Consider the following 17,435-nt stretch of genomic DNA (forward strand, 5'->3'; position numbering starts at 1 on the left):
TACAAGAACATAGAAACCTCTCCATTAAAAGGTTAGAAAACAACTGTTTCAATAATTAGTTTTCTCTTTCTACCATGTGGGTTCTGGGGACTGAATTTGGGTCCCTAGGTTGTCAGAATAGATGACAAGTACTTTTATCCACTAAGCTATCTTGTCAGCCAATATCTGAACTTTATAAGCTTAATTTTACTTAACTATACTCTGTTCCTTGAAGTTCTTCCTCTGTCACTTTCGTTACCATCCAGTTAACCACCATTTTTGTTATGTGTACATGCAGCTCCACCTAGTGGTTTACAACTACTTAAACTGTTTTCTATAATGTAAAACCACTTTTTATTCCTTTATTTTTCTATTTAATACTTAAAAATATAATATGAAGGTAAAACAAAACTAATTCACAGCAATGAAAATAATTATGAACTGTACTTTTTTCTAATACTGCAATCATTATTTCTAAGCATAATGTGCCACCAACTATAATCAGATATCAACCAAGCTGTCTGAATTCTTAGTGTTAGTATAAGTGCAAATCTCAGACCTACTAGAGTAACAGAATTCCGAGTAAAGTACATAACTTTATTAGGGTAGTTTTATATTCTAGAGTGAGTCAGTACCAGTCTTTTTCTGGAGCATCCTCAGGAATACTCAGTAACTCTACTGGTCCTTGAACTTGTTCTTCCTTCATCCTTTCCTTTCCAAACTCCGAAGGATATATCTGAACATAGAAAAAATAAGACTGATATAATTCATATTCTTTTTCATATAATATGGAGACCCGCCAAAACTAAGACATCAAGAGTCATGATTTGGCTGGAACAACTCATTTCAAACTCACTGCAGGAAAGCAAAACTCATTTCTACCTACATGAACATAAAGCATACTGAAGAATTTCCTTTAAGTAATTTTGGCCAGAGTATAATAGATAGGGACAGGAACAAAGACAAAGCATCATGAACAACAACTTGCACTCCATGTTGAGAACCCATTTCGGAAAGAAACAACCCACTTTTGAAAAGGGTCCTCTAACTTCTATACACACATGCATGCATACACACAAAACTAAAATATAAAGCCAAAAAAATACTTGGCTTCCCCCATTTTAATAACTGTTACATCAGTTTCATAATCAAATGCATTGAACAATTTCCAGATTAACAAATTTTTTTGAAAAGGAAAATTAAGTCAGTTTAATTAGAAACAAAATTAGATTTAAATTAAAACACTTAGAAATATTTACTTTAAATGAAATCAATTCTTACCTTTACAGAAAATACAACTCCTCCTTTAGGCTTAAATGAATTGAACAGAGCCAGCAAATCTTTTGCCTTTAATCTATCCCAGTCCATGTTGCAAACTGCTAGTCGGCGTGTAATCTGAGAAAGTTAAAGTATTATTAATTACTATAGAATCTGTACTTTTTTTAGGGTCTCACTACTTAGTCTAGCACTGTCCTGGAACTCACTATACAGTCCAGGCTAGCCTTGAACTCACAGAGATCCACCTGCTTCTGTCTCCCAAGTGCTGGGATCTGTATCACTTTCAATGCTTGAAAAAAAGAGATAAATAATGAGTATAGTCTTTCCCCATTTATGAAATCATCTGTTATTTAATTGATTTAACATGCAGAGAGAGCTTCATGTGAGGTAAACCACAGTAAAACCACATGAGATAAGCATTATCTCTATATTGTTTTTTGGAGTTCTTGAGCCAGGGTGTGACCACAAACTGATGTTTTAACTAAAACAGTTTTAAAGCAAGTTTAGCACCATGCAATAAGAACATAAATACAAACTCCTAGAAAAACAGGTATAAAATTTTATGTATTTTAAACGACTTATGTAGAAATTCTTGCTGAACATGACAGTGTATAGCTGAAATCCCAGCACTCCAGAGGACAGGCAGAAGGACCACAGCAAGCTCAAGTCCAGCCAAGTATTCATAGAAAGGTGCTATCTCAAAAGACCTTTACAAAGATCAAATAAATTCATGATGAAATTCCCAAGAATAGGAATAGGAGGAACATTTCTCAATAATAAAGTCTGTATATGACAAATATATATGCAGCATTACGCTAAACAGGGAAAAATAAAAGCATTCCCTCTAAAAACAAAAAGGAGATAATGGTGTCTAGTCTGATTCAAAATAGTACTTAAGCCAGAGGTTCTCAACCTGTGGGTCGCTACCCCTTTGGCAACCCTCTATTTCCAAAAATATTTACATTGTGATTCATAACAGTAGCAAAATTAGTTACGAAGTAGCAGCAAAAATAATTTTACAGTAACTGGGAGTCACCATAACATGAGGAACTGAATTAAAGGGTCGCATCATTAGGAAGGTTGAGAACCACTGACTTAAGGGATACTTACAGAAAAGGAAGAAGTCAACATTCCCATTATCAACACATACACGGAGGTCCATATTATTTTGTTTTCTTTGATCACTCTCCATGTTGTTGATGATATATATTTAAGGACAGGGTCTCACTATGTAGCTCTGGCTGTCCTGGAACTCACTATGGAGAGCAGGCTGGCCTGAAACGCAGAGATTCACTTGCCTCTGCCTCCCAAGTGTGTGTCATTACACCTGGTTCCACATTAGTTTTTTAAAGACAGGGTCTCTCAGCAAATTCATAAATAATTTACTGAAAATGTTACCTCATCAGCCCGAGGAGCATCTTTATCTAATTCTCTCCAAGCATGTTCAAAACCAGGTTCTTCTGGAAATAAATCTGTGAAATCATCTTCATCTTCAGAACTAGTTTCTACATTTCCTTTACCCCTTGCAAGATCAGGACCACTGTCACTTTCATCCTCATCCTCACTATCTTCATCTTCCTCTTCTTCATTGTCTTCATTCTCATCATCATCAGCTGAAGTTCTATCATCACTTGTGACTTCATCTTCAGATTCCTCATCACTTCCTATTTCTCTACCAGTGTCTGACTCTTCCTCCAGGGCATCTTTGTCAAGCATGTTACCATCATCAGCTCTTGCCATTATAACTGGAAGCACTATAGCATGTTGGGGGAGGGAGAAAGGAGACACACATACTGAATTAAGTTAAATCCAAATTATTGATATTAAGTACTATAAATATAATATTTACAAAACAGAGGAAAGGAACATAAGTTCAGTAAAATTCATTCTAAAACAAGTTAACTGAAATCATAACATTTATAAGATGATGTAAGTGTGCTTATATACTCATTTAGTATTCATGGAGTACCTGCTTTGTGGTTTTTAATATACAACCATTGGGAAAAAAAGTTATTAATTAATTTCCAGTTGAATGAATAAGTAACAAGTATTAAGCAATCAAATCAATATGCACACACGTATGATCAAACTACTCTACAAGCATTACGTTTCCAAGAGTGTGGTTACTCAGCAGCTAATTAAAGGATGAAGAGGAAAACGAGAAAACTGATGAAGATTTGTTCCAAACAGTAGGAAAAGCATCTGTAAAGAATTGTCAATTACAGTTGGAGAACCTGCACAGGACTGAACTAGACCTCTGAATGTGGGTGACAGTTACTTGACTTGATCTGTTGGGGGGGGGGGGGGGGCTGGCAGTGGCACAAGGACCTATCCCAGGGGCATGAACTGGCTTTTTTTGGAGCCCACTCCTTATGGTGGGATACCTTGCTCAGCCTTGATACAGGGGCAAGGTGCTTAGTTATATATAACTGACAAAAGAAGTTGCATTATGAATGATATCACCAAATAGAAACAATAACTAAAAATTTCTCTGCTAACTCTAACATTTTATAACTGTTAGTTAACTACATACCAAGATGTTTTGTTTAACTAGGATTTCACTTTTCTTTCAAAACTGAAAGAGCTCGCTCGGATCCCACTTCTAAAAGCAATCACCTCTGCATGTGTGAATATCTTATGTACCATGTTTAAGCTGGTATTCCTGTTTCAGCTTACTCAAGAGGATCTAATTTGGAGAATGAAAAGTAAATTTTAAAACTTAAGATGAAGAATGATCTTTTCTGCCATTGTCTGAAGAGGCAGGTCACTCTCTCCTTTTCTCTCTATCCCTCTCTCCCTCCTCCCTTACCCTACTAACCATTCCACATCTAAAAAAATGAGGAATGAATTTGTTTTTAATTTAAAACTATGTTTTTATAAGATTTATTCATTAATCCAATACTTTATTGTCCACAATATATAAAACATTGAATTAGGGGAAGGTAAAAGGGGGAATTTGTAAGCTCTTATGCCCTTGATAGGCTCACAAACAAATTACTGATTAATGAATTTATGACTTAACGCACCATACTGAGGCATTAAAACTTATCTACAGCCAGGCGGTGGTGGCGCACGCCTTTAATCCCAGCACTCGGGAGGCAGAGGCAGGCGGATCTCTGTGAGTTCGAGGCTGGGCTGGACCGATAGCCTCCAAAACAATACAGAGAAACCCTGTCTCAAAAAACCAAAAAAAAAAAAAACCAAAAAAAACTTATCTACATGGGAGCTGGAGAGATGGCTCAGTGGTTATGACCATGTAGATCTTGGTTTGGTTGACAACACCCACACTGTGGTTCATAACCACCTGTAACTTCAGTTCCAGGGGATCCAATGCCCTCTTCTTTGACCTACATAGTACATATATACACATACAAACAAACAAACAGCTTTTTAAAAAAAATTTGTTTGCATGTCAGAGCATGATGTGCTTGTGCATGGGGGTGGGGAGGAGGCACACACGTCATGTGTGGAGGTCAGTAAAATTTTGTGTAGTTAGTTCTCTACTTCCTCCTTTACATGGATGCTGAGGATCAAACTCAGGTTGCAGGGCTTGAGCAGCAAGCATCTTTACCTAATGAGCCATTTTGCCTGTTTTTAATTTAAAACAGGGTCTCATGTAACTCACACTGGCCTCAAGATCATTATATAGCTGAGGATGACCTAGAACTCCTGATCCTTGTGACTTATCTTCCAACTGTTGGGATTTATCAGCATGCCAAGATACAGGGAGGTATTTATAGTAAGATGTATCAGATACCATTCGGCTCAAAACTACAAACCTCTTTAAGACTTTACTGTCTAACAGAATGGGACTACTGATCTACATAAATCCAGTCCCAAATTTGCTCAAAAAGTTCTTTGGTCCTCAAACTTAACCCGAACCACCACCACCCCCAAATCCCAATACAAATAGTGTATCCCTTAGAAATTTTTCTCATTTTATTTTGAGTAGCCACTTTTGAATTTTTTTCAATCTCACTTACAGCTACAATACTTTTTATTACAGGTTTGACTTTTCTACTTTAGGTCTGTGCTGTCCAATATGATAGCTAACAGCCAAAGGAGACAATTTAGCACTTGAAATATGATGCAACTAAAATAGAATGTAAAAGTATCAATTTCTTATCAATAATTACCTAGAAATTAAATTTGTATTTACTGGATATAATTAATAAAATTATTCATCTGTTTATTCTCCTTTTTAATGCCACTACTAGGAAATTCATTACTATGTATTTCTAGTGGACAGTGTCACTAGACCAGGGTCATCATATAGAATTTATCAGGTATCTGTCTAAGGGCATCTACAACAGTGAAAGAAGAGCTAAGATCAAATCTAATCTCCATCATCAATTCATACACTCTGCAGATGCTGTGATTGCTCAAAGGAAATGAACATGTTGCTTCACTCAAAATTGCCATCTTCTCCAAACTATGAACCCCAGAAAACGCTGTGTCTGTGATCAGAGGACATGTGATTATTTTAATTTGCAAAAGGCATCACATAAGCTAGCAACAACACTAAAGGAGAGGACCATGCCTTATAGTGGTTGTCTCTCAGTAGCTCAATGAACTAAATGAATGAAAACCCAATTCTACTTACCTTCTTCAAACACATTTCTTCCTATATCAACCTACAGCAGCTCTCAGCATTGTTCACTAGAAACCAATATCATTTACCCAAGCTTTCATGTTTGTCTTCTGGTACTAAATCAAGAAGAAATCATTGCATATTGTTTCTTTCATAGCTTTATATTTTAGAATAAACATTTGACTGTTCTCATCATACTACAAAAATAACTGCTTACTTTAAAAGATAACAGTAAAATAGTGAATACAGAATAATCAGTACTCCCAACTAACCTGATTGCTTTTCTCTTTTTGCCTTAGAACAAGTGACTGTTGGAGATTTCACAATTTCAGAAGTACTGGAATCTTTGGTCCTTGGTTTTCCTTTATATAAGGAGTCTACACTGTGGTCAGTGTTCTTTTTCCTTTTTGTATTTTGCAGAAATTCTTCACTATCCTTCTTGGGACTTACCTCTGAACCTATCTTCTGAGATTTATACAAGTTTTTCATATTCTGAATACTTTCAGAATTATCTAACTCATTTTTATTTATAGGATCCTTTTGATCAGTTTTTTGGGTTTCTTTCTTTTTCTCCTTACTCAGCACTTTTGACTTCACTTCTTTTCCGGTCTGTTTTTTTTTCTGCTTTGCTTTCTTTTGGTTCAGAACTTTGCTTTCTTCATCAGAAAGATCAGAATCAGAGTCTGAAAGGTCATAGAAGCGTTTCAAGTCTTCCGTAGTGCTGTGGCTGATAGGGCGCCCTCTTTTGTCAACAGCATAGCTCAATTTAAACTTTTTGTCATGAAACATGGCCCGAAACCTCTTGTCAATTTTGACTTTTCGGTCCTTTTCTGGCATTTCCCAAAATCTGGGATCCTTTGAAACTCGCTTAAACCGCTGGTCATTCATTATTTCTTGTTTGGATGACATTTTTAAAGTCTTACTGAAGAAATATCCAGAAAAACCAAACACTAAAAAATAAAACAAATATTACAATGATGAATGGTTAATAATACAATTAAAATATAAAAAATTAGGCTCAGACTCGCCTGATACCTGGGGACTGCCCACTGGGAATCCCATCCCGGCAGTCCAGCCCACCCAGAGACTGCCAGTGTCCTAGTCCCTTTCTCTGCCCATGGGATGAGATAAGCATGGGCCTGTTTCCGGCCTTCCTTCCTGTGCCCTGTTCGGAGCCTCCTGAGAACTGGGGACTGTGCACTGGGGATCCCATGCTGGCGGTCCAGCCCACCCAGAGACTGCCAAGGCTCCCATATTAGACAGGCCTCCACCCACGGGAAGAGGACAGCATTCAGCAGTATTGGACCTGCTTGTACCCACCGAAAGGGAACCTTGAACCCGTATCCAATAGGAGAGTAAGAGACTCCTCCTGCACCAAAGGAAAAAAGAATGGTAAAAAGACAATATATAATCACATCCAACAACAGAAAAACCAGTATGACACCACCAGTCTAAGGACTCTACACGAGCAAGACCTAAACATCCCAAGGCAGATGAAGCAGAAGAGAATAACCTTAAAAACAACTTCAAGAAAATGATAGAGGCCCTCAAAGAGTAGGAAAAAAATCCCTTAAAGAAAAGGAAGAAAAAACAAACCAAAAGTTACAGGAAATCAACAAATCTCTTAAAGAAAGCCAAGAAAAACAACCAAATAGATGAAGGAAACAGCCTAGAAAATTGAAATAGAGATAGATGATAAAGAAAACGCAAACTGAGGGAATGCTAGAAACAGAAAAGATGGGTAAATATCAGGAACTACAGATGGAAGAATAACCAACAGAATACAAGAGATGGAAGAGAGAATCTCAGGCACTGAAGATACACAAGGAGAAATAGATTCATCAACCAAAGAAAATCTTAAGTCCAACAAATCCCTAACACAAAATATCCAGGAAATATGGGAAACCGTGAAAAGACCAAACTTAAGAATAATAGGCATAGGAGAAGATGAAGAAACCCATCTTAAGGTGCAGAAAACATATTCAACAAAATCATAGAAGAAAAATTGACCAACCTAAAGAAAGACACGCCAATGAAAGTACAAGAAGCTGTTTACAGAACACCAAATAGAGTGGACCACAAAAAAAGTTCCCTCGCCACATAATAATCAAAACCCTAAACATACAGAATAAAGAAAGAATATTAAGGGCAGCTAAGGAAAAAGGCCAAGTAACATATAAAGTCAAACCTATCAGAATTACACCTGACTTCTCCATGGAAATTCTGAAAGCCAGAAGGTTCTAGATAGATGGTCTACCAACACTAAGAGACCACGGATACCAGCCCAGACTACCATACCCAGCAAAGTTTTCAATCACTACAGATGGAGAAAACAAGATATTCCATTACAAAACCAGATTTAAACAATACATATCTACTAATTCAACCCTACAGAAAGTTCTGGAAGGAAAACTCTCACCCAAGGAAGTTAATTACAACCAGAAAAACATAGGCCATAGATAATCCCACTTTACCAACGGCCAAAAGGAAAAGGAAAAAGGGGTAGAAATTCACACACAATTCCACCACCACCACCAAATCCAAAACAAACAAGAATAAACAATCATTGATCATTAATATCCCTCAATATTAATGGTCTTAGTTCGCATATAAAAAGACACAGGCTAACAGAATGGATACAAAGACAGAATCCATCCTTCTGCTGCATACAAGAAACACACGTCAACTTCAAACACAAACGGTGCCTCAGAGTTTAGGGTTGGGAAGGAATTTACAACCAAATGGACCCAAGAAAAAGCAGGAGTAGCAATCCTAATAACTAAAAACTTAGACTTTAAACTAAAATCAATCAAAAGAGATGAAGGAGGTCATTTCATATTGATCAAAGAGGAGAAATCCATCAAGATGAAGTATCAATTCTGAATGTCTAAATATAAAGGCATCCACATTTATAAAAGAAACATTACTAAAACTCAAATCACAACTAAAACCTCACATACCTACAGTGGGAGACTTCAACACCCCATTCTCACCACTGGACAGGACCACCAGACAGAAACTTAACAAAGAAACAAAGGAAGTAACAGAAGCTATGACCAAAATTGGGTTTAACAGACATCTATAGAACATTCCATCCAAACAAAAAAGAATATACCATCTTCTTTTCAGTGCCACATGGAACCCTCTCTAAAATAGACCACATATACTTGGCAACATAGCAAACCTTAACATATACAAAAAAATTGGAATAACCCCTGGTATCTTATCAGACCACCATGCTTTAAAGTTAGAATTCAACAACATAAATTGCAGAAAACCTACAAACTCATGGAAATTGAGCAATGCACAATTACACCATTCCTGGGTCAAAGAAGAAATCAAAAAAGAAATTAAAGACTTCCTAGAATTCAGTAAAAATGAAGACACAACATACCACAACTTATGGGACACTTTGAAAACAGTGCTAAAAGGAAAGTTCATAGCACTAAGTGCCCACATGAAGAAACTGGAGAATAGCCACACTAGAGAATTAACATCCCAACTGAAAGCTCTAGGACAAAAAGAAGCAAAGCTACCCTGGAGGTATAGATTCCAGGAAATAATCAAATCAAGGGCTAAAATCAATAAAGTAGAGACTAGGAAAACAATACAAAGAATCAATGTAATGAACAATTAGTTCTTCCAGAAAAATCAACAAGGTAGACAAACCTTTAACCAAACTGACCAAAAGCAGATTGAACATGCAAATTAACAAAATCAGAAATGAAAAGGGGGTGGGTCATAACAAGGGACACTGAGGAAATTTTGTACTCCTCAAAATCGAAAATCTAAAGGAAATGGACAATTTCCTGGATAGGTATCACTTACCAAAATTAAATCAAGAACAGATAAGCAATATAAATAGATCTATAAGCCCTAATGAAATAGAAGCAGTCATCAAATGTCTCACAAAAAAAAAAAAAAAAAGCCAAGGGACAGAGGGCTTCAGTGCAGAATTCTACCAGGAATTTAAATAATTCAAAGAACAGCTAATACCAATTCACCTCAAAGTATTCCACACGATAGAAGGATCACTGGCAAACGCTTTTTATGAGGTTTCAATAAACTTGGTACCTAAGCCACACAAAGACACAACTAAGAAAGAGAACTACAGACCAATATCCTTCATGAACATTGATGCAAAAATACTCAATAAAATACTGGCAAATTGAATCCAAGAACACATCAGAGAAATCATTCACCACGATCAATCAGGCTTCATGCCAGAGATGAAGGGATGGTTCAATATATGAAAATCCATCATATAAACAAACTGAAAAAGAAAAATCACATGATCATCTCACTAGATGCTGAAAAAGCATTTGACAAAGTCCAACACCCCTTCATGATCAAGGGCTTGGAGAGATCAGGGATAACAGGAACATTCCTAAACAATAAAAGTAATATGCAGCAAATCAACAGCCAACATCAAACTAAATGGAGGGAAACTTAATGCGATTCCTCTAAAATTAGGAACAAGACAGGGGTGTCCACTCTCTCCATATCTCTTCAATATTGTACTTAAAATTCTAGCTAGAGCAATAAGACAACAAAAGGAGATCAAGGGGATACAAATTGGAAAAGTCAAACTTTCACTATTTGCAGATATGATAGATTACATAATTGACCTGAAAAACTCTACCAGGGATCTCCAACAGCTGATAAACACTTTCTGCACAGTGGCAGTGTACAAGATTAACTAAAAAAAATAATAAAATAAAAAAAATCAGTAGTCCTACTATATACCGAAGATAAATTGGCTGAGAAAGAAATCAGAAAACATCACACTTTGCAATAGCCACAAATAACATAAAATATCTTTGAGTAATGCTAAACAAACAAGTGAAAGAACTGTAAAGTAAGAACATTGAGCCTTAAAGAAATTAAAGAACACACCAGACAATGGAAAGATCTCCCATGCTCTTGGATAGTTGATCAACGTAGTAAAAATGGCAATCTTGCCATCAATGCAATCTCCATCAATAACCTAGCACAATTCTTCACAGACTTGAAAGGATAATTTTCAACTTTATATGGAAAAACAAAAGACCTAGGATAGCCAAAAACAACTCTGTACAATAAAGGTAAGACCGGAAGCATCACCATCCCTGACTTCAAGCTCTATTACAGAGCTATAGTCCTGAAATCAGCTTGGTATTGGCACAAAAATAGACAGGTAGACCAATGGAACCAAACTGAAAACCCTGATATGGACCCACACACCTACGAACACCTCATTTTTTTTTACAAAGAAGATAAAATTATACAATGGAAAAAAGAAAGCATCTTCAGCAAACAGTGTTGGCATAACTGGATGCTGACATATAGAAGAATGTGGATAGATCCATATCTATAGCTATGCATAAAACTTAAGTCCAAATGGATCAAAGACCTCAACATAAGTCCAGCCACACTGAACCTGTTAGAAGAGAAACTTGATGGTATCCTTGAACGAATTGGTACAGGAGTCTACTTCCTGAACATAACAGACACTGAGACCCACAATTAATTAACGGGGCCTCCTGAAACTGAGAAGCTTCTGTAAGGCAAAGGATAAAAATGGCAACCCACAGAATGGGAGAAGATATTCGCCAACCCCACATCTGACAAAGGGCCGATTTTCAAAATATACAAAGAACTCAAGAAGCAAGTCTCCAAAACACCAAAGGGTACAGAAAATTCTCAATAAAGGAGTCTAAAATAACTGAAAGACACATAATAAAGTGCTCAACATCCTTAGCAATCAGGGAAATGCAAATCAAAACAACTCTGAGATACCATCTTCCTCCTGTCAGAATGGCTAAAATCAAAAACACCAATGATAGTTTATGCTGGAGAAGATGTATCAAAAGGGGAATACTCCTCCACTGCTGGTGGGAGTGCAAACTCATACAGTCACTTTGGAAATCAGTATGGCGATTCCTCAGGAAAATGGGAATCAACCTACCACAAGATCCAGCAATTCTACTCTTAGGCATATACTCAAAAGATACACACTCATACAATAAGGATGTCTGTCCCACTATGTTCATAGCAGCATTATTTGTAATAACCAGAACCTAGAAGCAACCTAGATGCCCCTCAACTGAAGAATGGATGGAGAAAATGTGGTACATTTACACAATGGAGTACTATTCATTTCCCAGATTTTAGACATGAAGCAAAGGACTACCTCCACATCGCCAGAGAAGACAGGAAACAAGGACCCTAAGAGAGCCATACATTGTCCCCTGGAGAAGGGGAAAGGGACAAGATTACCTGAGCTAATTGGGAGCATGGGGGGAGAGGGGAGGGAGTTAGGAGAAAGAGAAGGGGAGAAGAGGAGGGGAGAGGAGGACATTGGAGAGCAGGAAGATTGAGACGGGGAGAAAAAGGAGAGCAAGAAAAGAGATACCATAATAGATGGAGCCAATACAGTTTTAAAGAGTAACCTGGCACTAGGGAAATGTCCAGAGATCTACAAGATTGACACCAACTAACAATCTAAGCAATAGTCGAGATTCTACCTTAAATGCCCTTCCCTCATAATGAGATTGATGACTACCTTATATCCCATCCTAGAGCTTTCATCCAGTAGCTGATAGAATCAGACACCCACATCTAAACACTGACCTGAACTCTGGAATCCAGTTGCAGAGATGAGCAAAGGGGTCAAGACCAGGTTGGAGAAACCCACAGAAACAGCTGACCTGAACAAGGGGGAGCTCATGGATCCCAGACTAATAGCTGGGAAACCAGCATAGGACTGATCCAGTCCCCCTGAATGTGGATGCCAATTAGGAGGCCTGGGCAATCTGGTAGTGGATCAGTATTTATCTCTAGTACAGGAAGGGACTTTGGGAGCCCACTCCGCATAGAGGGATACTCTTTCAGCCTAGACACACACAGGGGTGGGGGTGGGGATCTAGGCCTGCTCCAAATGATATGACAGACTTTGAAGATTCCCCGACTGAAGACCTCACCCTCCCCGGAGAGTAGAAAGGGTTGGGATAAGGGGTTGACATGTAAAACAAGCTTGTTTCTAATTTTGAATTAAGAAAAGGAAAAATTTAAAAAAAAATAAAACCAGACTTGTTGATCACCTACATGCCCACACATGTACACTCACATACTCTCTCTAAATGCACATAAAATTAAAGAAACTTAAGCTTAATTTCAGTTACCCAACCTATTTTGGGTCAAACATAAAAAAATAACAAAATAGAGTCCTCACCTTACAGATCACTTTAAATAAATTTAAGACAAAGCAAACAGAATCCTAAGGCAGCTGATTACCCTCAATTTCTGTATTTCTAGATTGTATTCATCATCGATTAAAAGATTACTAAGGCATGTAGTCACACACATGTAAAACCAGGATTCTGAAGGCAGAGACACGATTATCGTGAGTTTGAGACCAGACCTTACATAGTTACACAGGGAGTTTGGATTAGCCTGGGCTCCATAGTGAGACTGTTTCAAGAAACCAAGACTGATGCTTGGGGGAAAGTTCAGTCAGTGAAGTGCTTGCTGCCTAACTATAGTATGGATTTCACCCTACAGAACACACATTAAAAACCCTGCATGCGCCGGGCGGTGGTGGCGCACGCCTTTAATCCCAGCACTCGGGAGGCAGAGGCAGGCGGATCTCTGTGAGTTCGGGGCCAGGCTGGACCGACAGCCTCCAAAACAATACAGAGAAACCCTGTCTCGAAAAACCAAAAAAAAATTAAAAATTAAAAATTAAAAAAAATAACCTGTATTCCAAGTGCTGGGTGGCTGGGTAGCCAGAGTCAGGAGGATCCCTGGTCCTCCAATGTAGCTTCCTTGAGTAGCTTCAGGCTCCAATGAGAGATCCCTTCTCAAAAAAGAAGGTGGAGAGCAAACATCCTCCCAAACATACGAACACAGAAGTGAGGGGCACGCGGCCTGGTGTGAGCAACTGTACAGGCAACACACACAGGAAAACAAAGCAAGATTCTCAAATCTCAGTTGGTCTCATTTGTTTTTTATACTCTCGTTCTATTCTCTTTGATACTCTTTATTTTATATTTCAAAAGCTGCCAGTTCTAAAAAATCTGTCTCCCAACTAATGGTGGTGGTGGGGAATTCAAACCATATTCATCTCATTCTGTTAATCCTTCTATCAAGAAGCAAAGTAGAGCATACACTACAGTTAATAAATGTCACTTTGGTTTTATTAAAAAGGGGGTGCGGGAGGAGGGGAGGGAGAGGGAACTGGGATTGACATGTAAAACAAACTATTAAAAATAAAAAAAGTTAAAAAATTTAAAAAAATAAAACCAGGATGCTATAGTTAAAAAAAAATTCTCATGAGTATGGGTGGTATGCCTGTATACAAGAGTACCACTTCTGTGATTGGTACCCACGGAGTTCCAATCCCTTGAACTTGTTTCACAGACCGTCAGCTTTCATGTGGGTTCTGGAACTTGAATGCAGGTCCTCTGAAGGGCAACCAGTGCTCTTAACCACCAAATGTCACTCTCTTATAACATTAATTCTCGAAGTGACTGAGGTCTAGACAGGCTAATCCTATATAAACATATGAAAACACACAAATGTTGTACAAATGCATACTGTTCCCTTGTAAACAGCCTCTGAGGGTTTGGTTCCTCCAGAATTCAACATTGCAGAAAAGTCAGAAGTCTCTGAAAAGATTAAAAGCTGACTGACCAAACACTTCTACGACAGTCCGTCATTACCACAGGCTGCACCAGCCTCGAAGGGCAGTAATTATGTCTCTGCCTCAATCCTGGGATTCCAGGTGTGCGCTGCCATCACATAGGCCAGGGCTGCTTTACTTCAAAGCCCCTTACAGTCTAGCGAGAGAAACAGAAACCTTCACGGATGCGCTTACAAATCTCAGATTTGTTACAGCATTTACCCTTTGAACTGCTTCCCGACATAAGCACCACCCCACCCAACGACCAGAGATAATGTGTGTAAATGTCGGGAACTGAAGCCCTCGACCAGCGAGGGGCGTTCGGAGGAGCGAAAGCATCGTGACCGCCCCGCAAGCGCTTCCCCGCATCCCTACGGTCGGTCCACCATCCTCGGGCCCGCGCGGGGCTTCCGGAACGACCCTCCCACCTCACAAACCTTCGGGGAAAGCTGCCCTCGCACGGCAGCCCCGAAGAGAACGAGGCCAGAAAGGGACCAAGCGACAGGCGCACTACTCACAAATCCCAAGGAGCTCCCGTCGGAGAACCAGACCGCTCGGCACTTCTGCACCCGGATCCCGGTCTGAGTTCACATGGAACGCACACCCATAACCCTTTGCGGGACGCTCCGCCGACACGGAACGCGATCTAGGCCAAACTTCTTCAGCCTTGTGCTTTTCCTCCTGGTACAATTTTGTGTCATTGTGCTAGCCGTAGTCCCACCGGGGCATGCGCACATTAGAAATTATGCCCCGCTGTGGCGCCGGCAGCTAGAGATGCTGCGACCGGCCGTGCTTCGGCGCCTAAGCCCGCGCCTTGGGGGCTTTGCGGTTCCCGCCGGTTGCGGTAGTCGTAGGGAGGTAGCCTCCGGTGTCCCTCCTACGGGCGGCACCTCGCCCAGAGCCCTAAACATCTTCGACCGGGAACTGAAAAGGAAGCAGAAGAATTGGGCAGCCCGGCAGCCTGAGCCCATGAAATTTGACTACCTGAAGGAGGAGGTGAGACTGTGGGTCCGGGACAGAGGGAGGCGTGGAGTCCGGCTGCAGGGACCGGCCCACGCGGCCGTGTGACCTTGAGGAGAAGCTTCTCCTCGCTATTCTCCCGGAAGGACGGGGCTCGGGCAGTGCGCACGGCAGTCATTCATTCGCTTAGCAAGCAAGGTTTCTGCTGGAGTTCCAGGGCAAAGCAAGACACCCCCACCCCAGCCCAGCCCCCGCCTTTGCTGGATAGCGTTCAGGAGAGAGCGCGAGACGCGCGTAGACAAGGAGTGTCGTTTCAGCTAGGGTAAGGTGGAGAAAAAGCGACATGGTGGTATCGGTGACTGGGATGGTCAAGAATGGCTGATATGGCGAAAAGTGTGAGCAATCAGTCGAGCTGAGATGGGGTAGGTCGAGTCTCCTGGGAAAAGGAAGAGATCAGTACAGAACTCCTGAGGCGGAGAGGACCTGTAGGGGCCCTTCATTAAGCATCTCTTTCTGTTCAAGAAAAGCACCCAGATTACAGACTGACTGACGCCTTGTGACTGCAGAGCAAGACTATATTGTGTAAAGTATGGGAACATTATTTCTGAAGTAAGTAAAAGGTGTTACCATTTGGAATGATGTACAAAGTGGGCTGCCCAGGAAAAAGACTTCAGTGTATGTAATCCCTAACCCATCACCCTCTCAAAACAAAAACAACTATATTCTGAACTTTCAAAGAGGAATCACAGCTCTGGAATATTTATGAGTCTGAGTGGAATGGTGGACTTCATGCAGGCTGCCAATAGCCCACTGAAGGGTGGTGCTTGCCATACAACTTCTTTTATATTGTGCTTGGGAGCTGGCCGGCTATACTTCTCCAGACTTGGTGTTTACAAAGGTTACTAAAAGGCCAAAAAAAAAAAAAAGGTAAAACAAAACTGTTACTGTAGATTAAAAATTGTTGCTGGGCGTTGGTTGTGCACGCCTTAAATCCCAGCACTCTCTAATCCCAGCACTGGGGAGGCAGATGCAGTCGGATCTCTGTGAGTTCGAGGCCATCCTGGTCTACAGAGTGAGTCCAGGACAACCTCCAAAACAATACAGAGAAACCGTTTTGAAAAAAAAAAAAAACAAAACAAAAGTTGTTAATGTAGATTGGGTGAGTATGGTAACACATATCTTGTTACCCTGGCATTCAGGAGACTGAAGCTGGGAAATTAGAGGGTTGTTATGAGTTCAAAGCCAGCCTGGGCTACCTTTTCTCAGACTAAACAAAACAGAAACATAGTAGTTCATTTAGGAGTGACACAAAGTTTGTACTAAGTTTTTATTAAGTGATCATTTATATACTTTAACCAAGTGAACAATTTTTATTTTATCTCGTACTACTTAATGTCTGAACACTAACATCAGTTGTTTTTGTCTTAGTTGGGGTTTCTATTGCTGTGATAAAAGACTGTGATTAAAAAGAACTTGAGGAAGAAAGAGCTTATTTTATCTTACAACTCCCAAGTTATACTTTCTGAGGAAAGTCAGGCCAGGAACTGAAGCAAAAGCCCTAGAGGAATGCTGTTTTCTGGCCTGCTCCTCATGGCTTGCTTAGCTTGCTCTCTTATAACATCCAGGGCCACCTCCCGAAGCAGCACCACCCAGAATGAGCTGGATCGTCCCACATCAATCATAAAGATGCCCTACAGACTGGCCTGTGGGCTAATTCTACTTATGGAGACATTTTCTCATTTAAGATTCCCTCTTCCATGCCTGAGGTGGTGGCACACACCTTTTATCCCCGTAGAGGCAGAGGTGTATCGAGCTGCCAGAGTGTTAGCAGCTACGGTGCTACCATACTTCACAACGATCCGAGGCTAAGGACTAAGGATAAAAATAAAGACTAAGACAGTGGCTCATTCTTACAAGGAGAATGGCATTTATTATTACAAGGGTAGAGCCTTATATACAAAGTCA

General features: G+C 39.8%; 2 protein-coding genes across 5 annotated transcripts in view; one reads left to right on the forward strand and one right to left on the reverse strand.

Annotated features, from left to right (window-relative positions):
• Esf1 (ESF1 nucleolar pre-rRNA processing protein homolog) overlaps positions 1–15,140 on the reverse strand; it is a 52,331-nt gene extending 37,191 nt beyond the window's left edge. The window contains exons 1-6 of one of the 2 annotated variants that reach the window (XM_013112402.3): positions 15,029–15,140; positions 7,169–7,217; positions 6,121–6,798; positions 2,656–3,011; positions 1,261–1,374; positions 615–715 (exon numbers count right to left, since the gene is read on the reverse strand). In XM_013112402.3, coding sequence (XP_012967856.1) covers positions 615–715; positions 1,261–1,374; positions 2,656–3,011; positions 6,121–6,757 — 1,208 coding nt within the window. In that variant the 5' untranslated portion in view covers positions 6,758–6,798; positions 7,169–7,217; positions 15,029–15,140. The remainder of the gene's footprint in view (positions 1–614; positions 716–1,260; positions 1,375–2,655; positions 3,012–6,120; positions 6,799–7,168; positions 7,218–15,028) is intronic. The other variant, XM_005068700.4, reaches the window with a different exon arrangement.
• A 98-nt stretch (positions 15,141–15,238) lies between these two features.
• The window catches only part of Ndufaf5 (NADH:ubiquinone oxidoreductase complex assembly factor 5), a 29,788-nt gene continuing 27,591 nt past the window's right edge, over positions 15,239–17,435 (forward strand). For 2 of the 3 annotated variants that reach the window (XR_005877449.1, XM_005068701.4), the window contains exon 1: positions 15,240–15,506. Coding sequence is in view for 2 of the 3 variants with exons in the window: in XM_005068701.4 (XP_005068758.1) it covers positions 15,285–15,506 (222 nt within the window). In the remaining variant the exon portion in view is untranslated. Of the gene's footprint in view, positions 15,507–17,435 lie in introns of all 3 variants that reach the window. The other variant, XM_013112259.3, reaches the window with a different exon arrangement.

The sequence above is a fragment of the Mesocricetus auratus genome, unplaced genomic scaffold (genome assembly GCF_017639785.1).
Source record: "Mesocricetus auratus isolate SY011 unplaced genomic scaffold, BCM_Maur_2.0 Super-Scaffold_100004, whole genome shotgun sequence".
Lineage (NCBI taxonomy): Eukaryota > Metazoa > Chordata > Mammalia > Rodentia > Cricetidae > Mesocricetus > Mesocricetus auratus.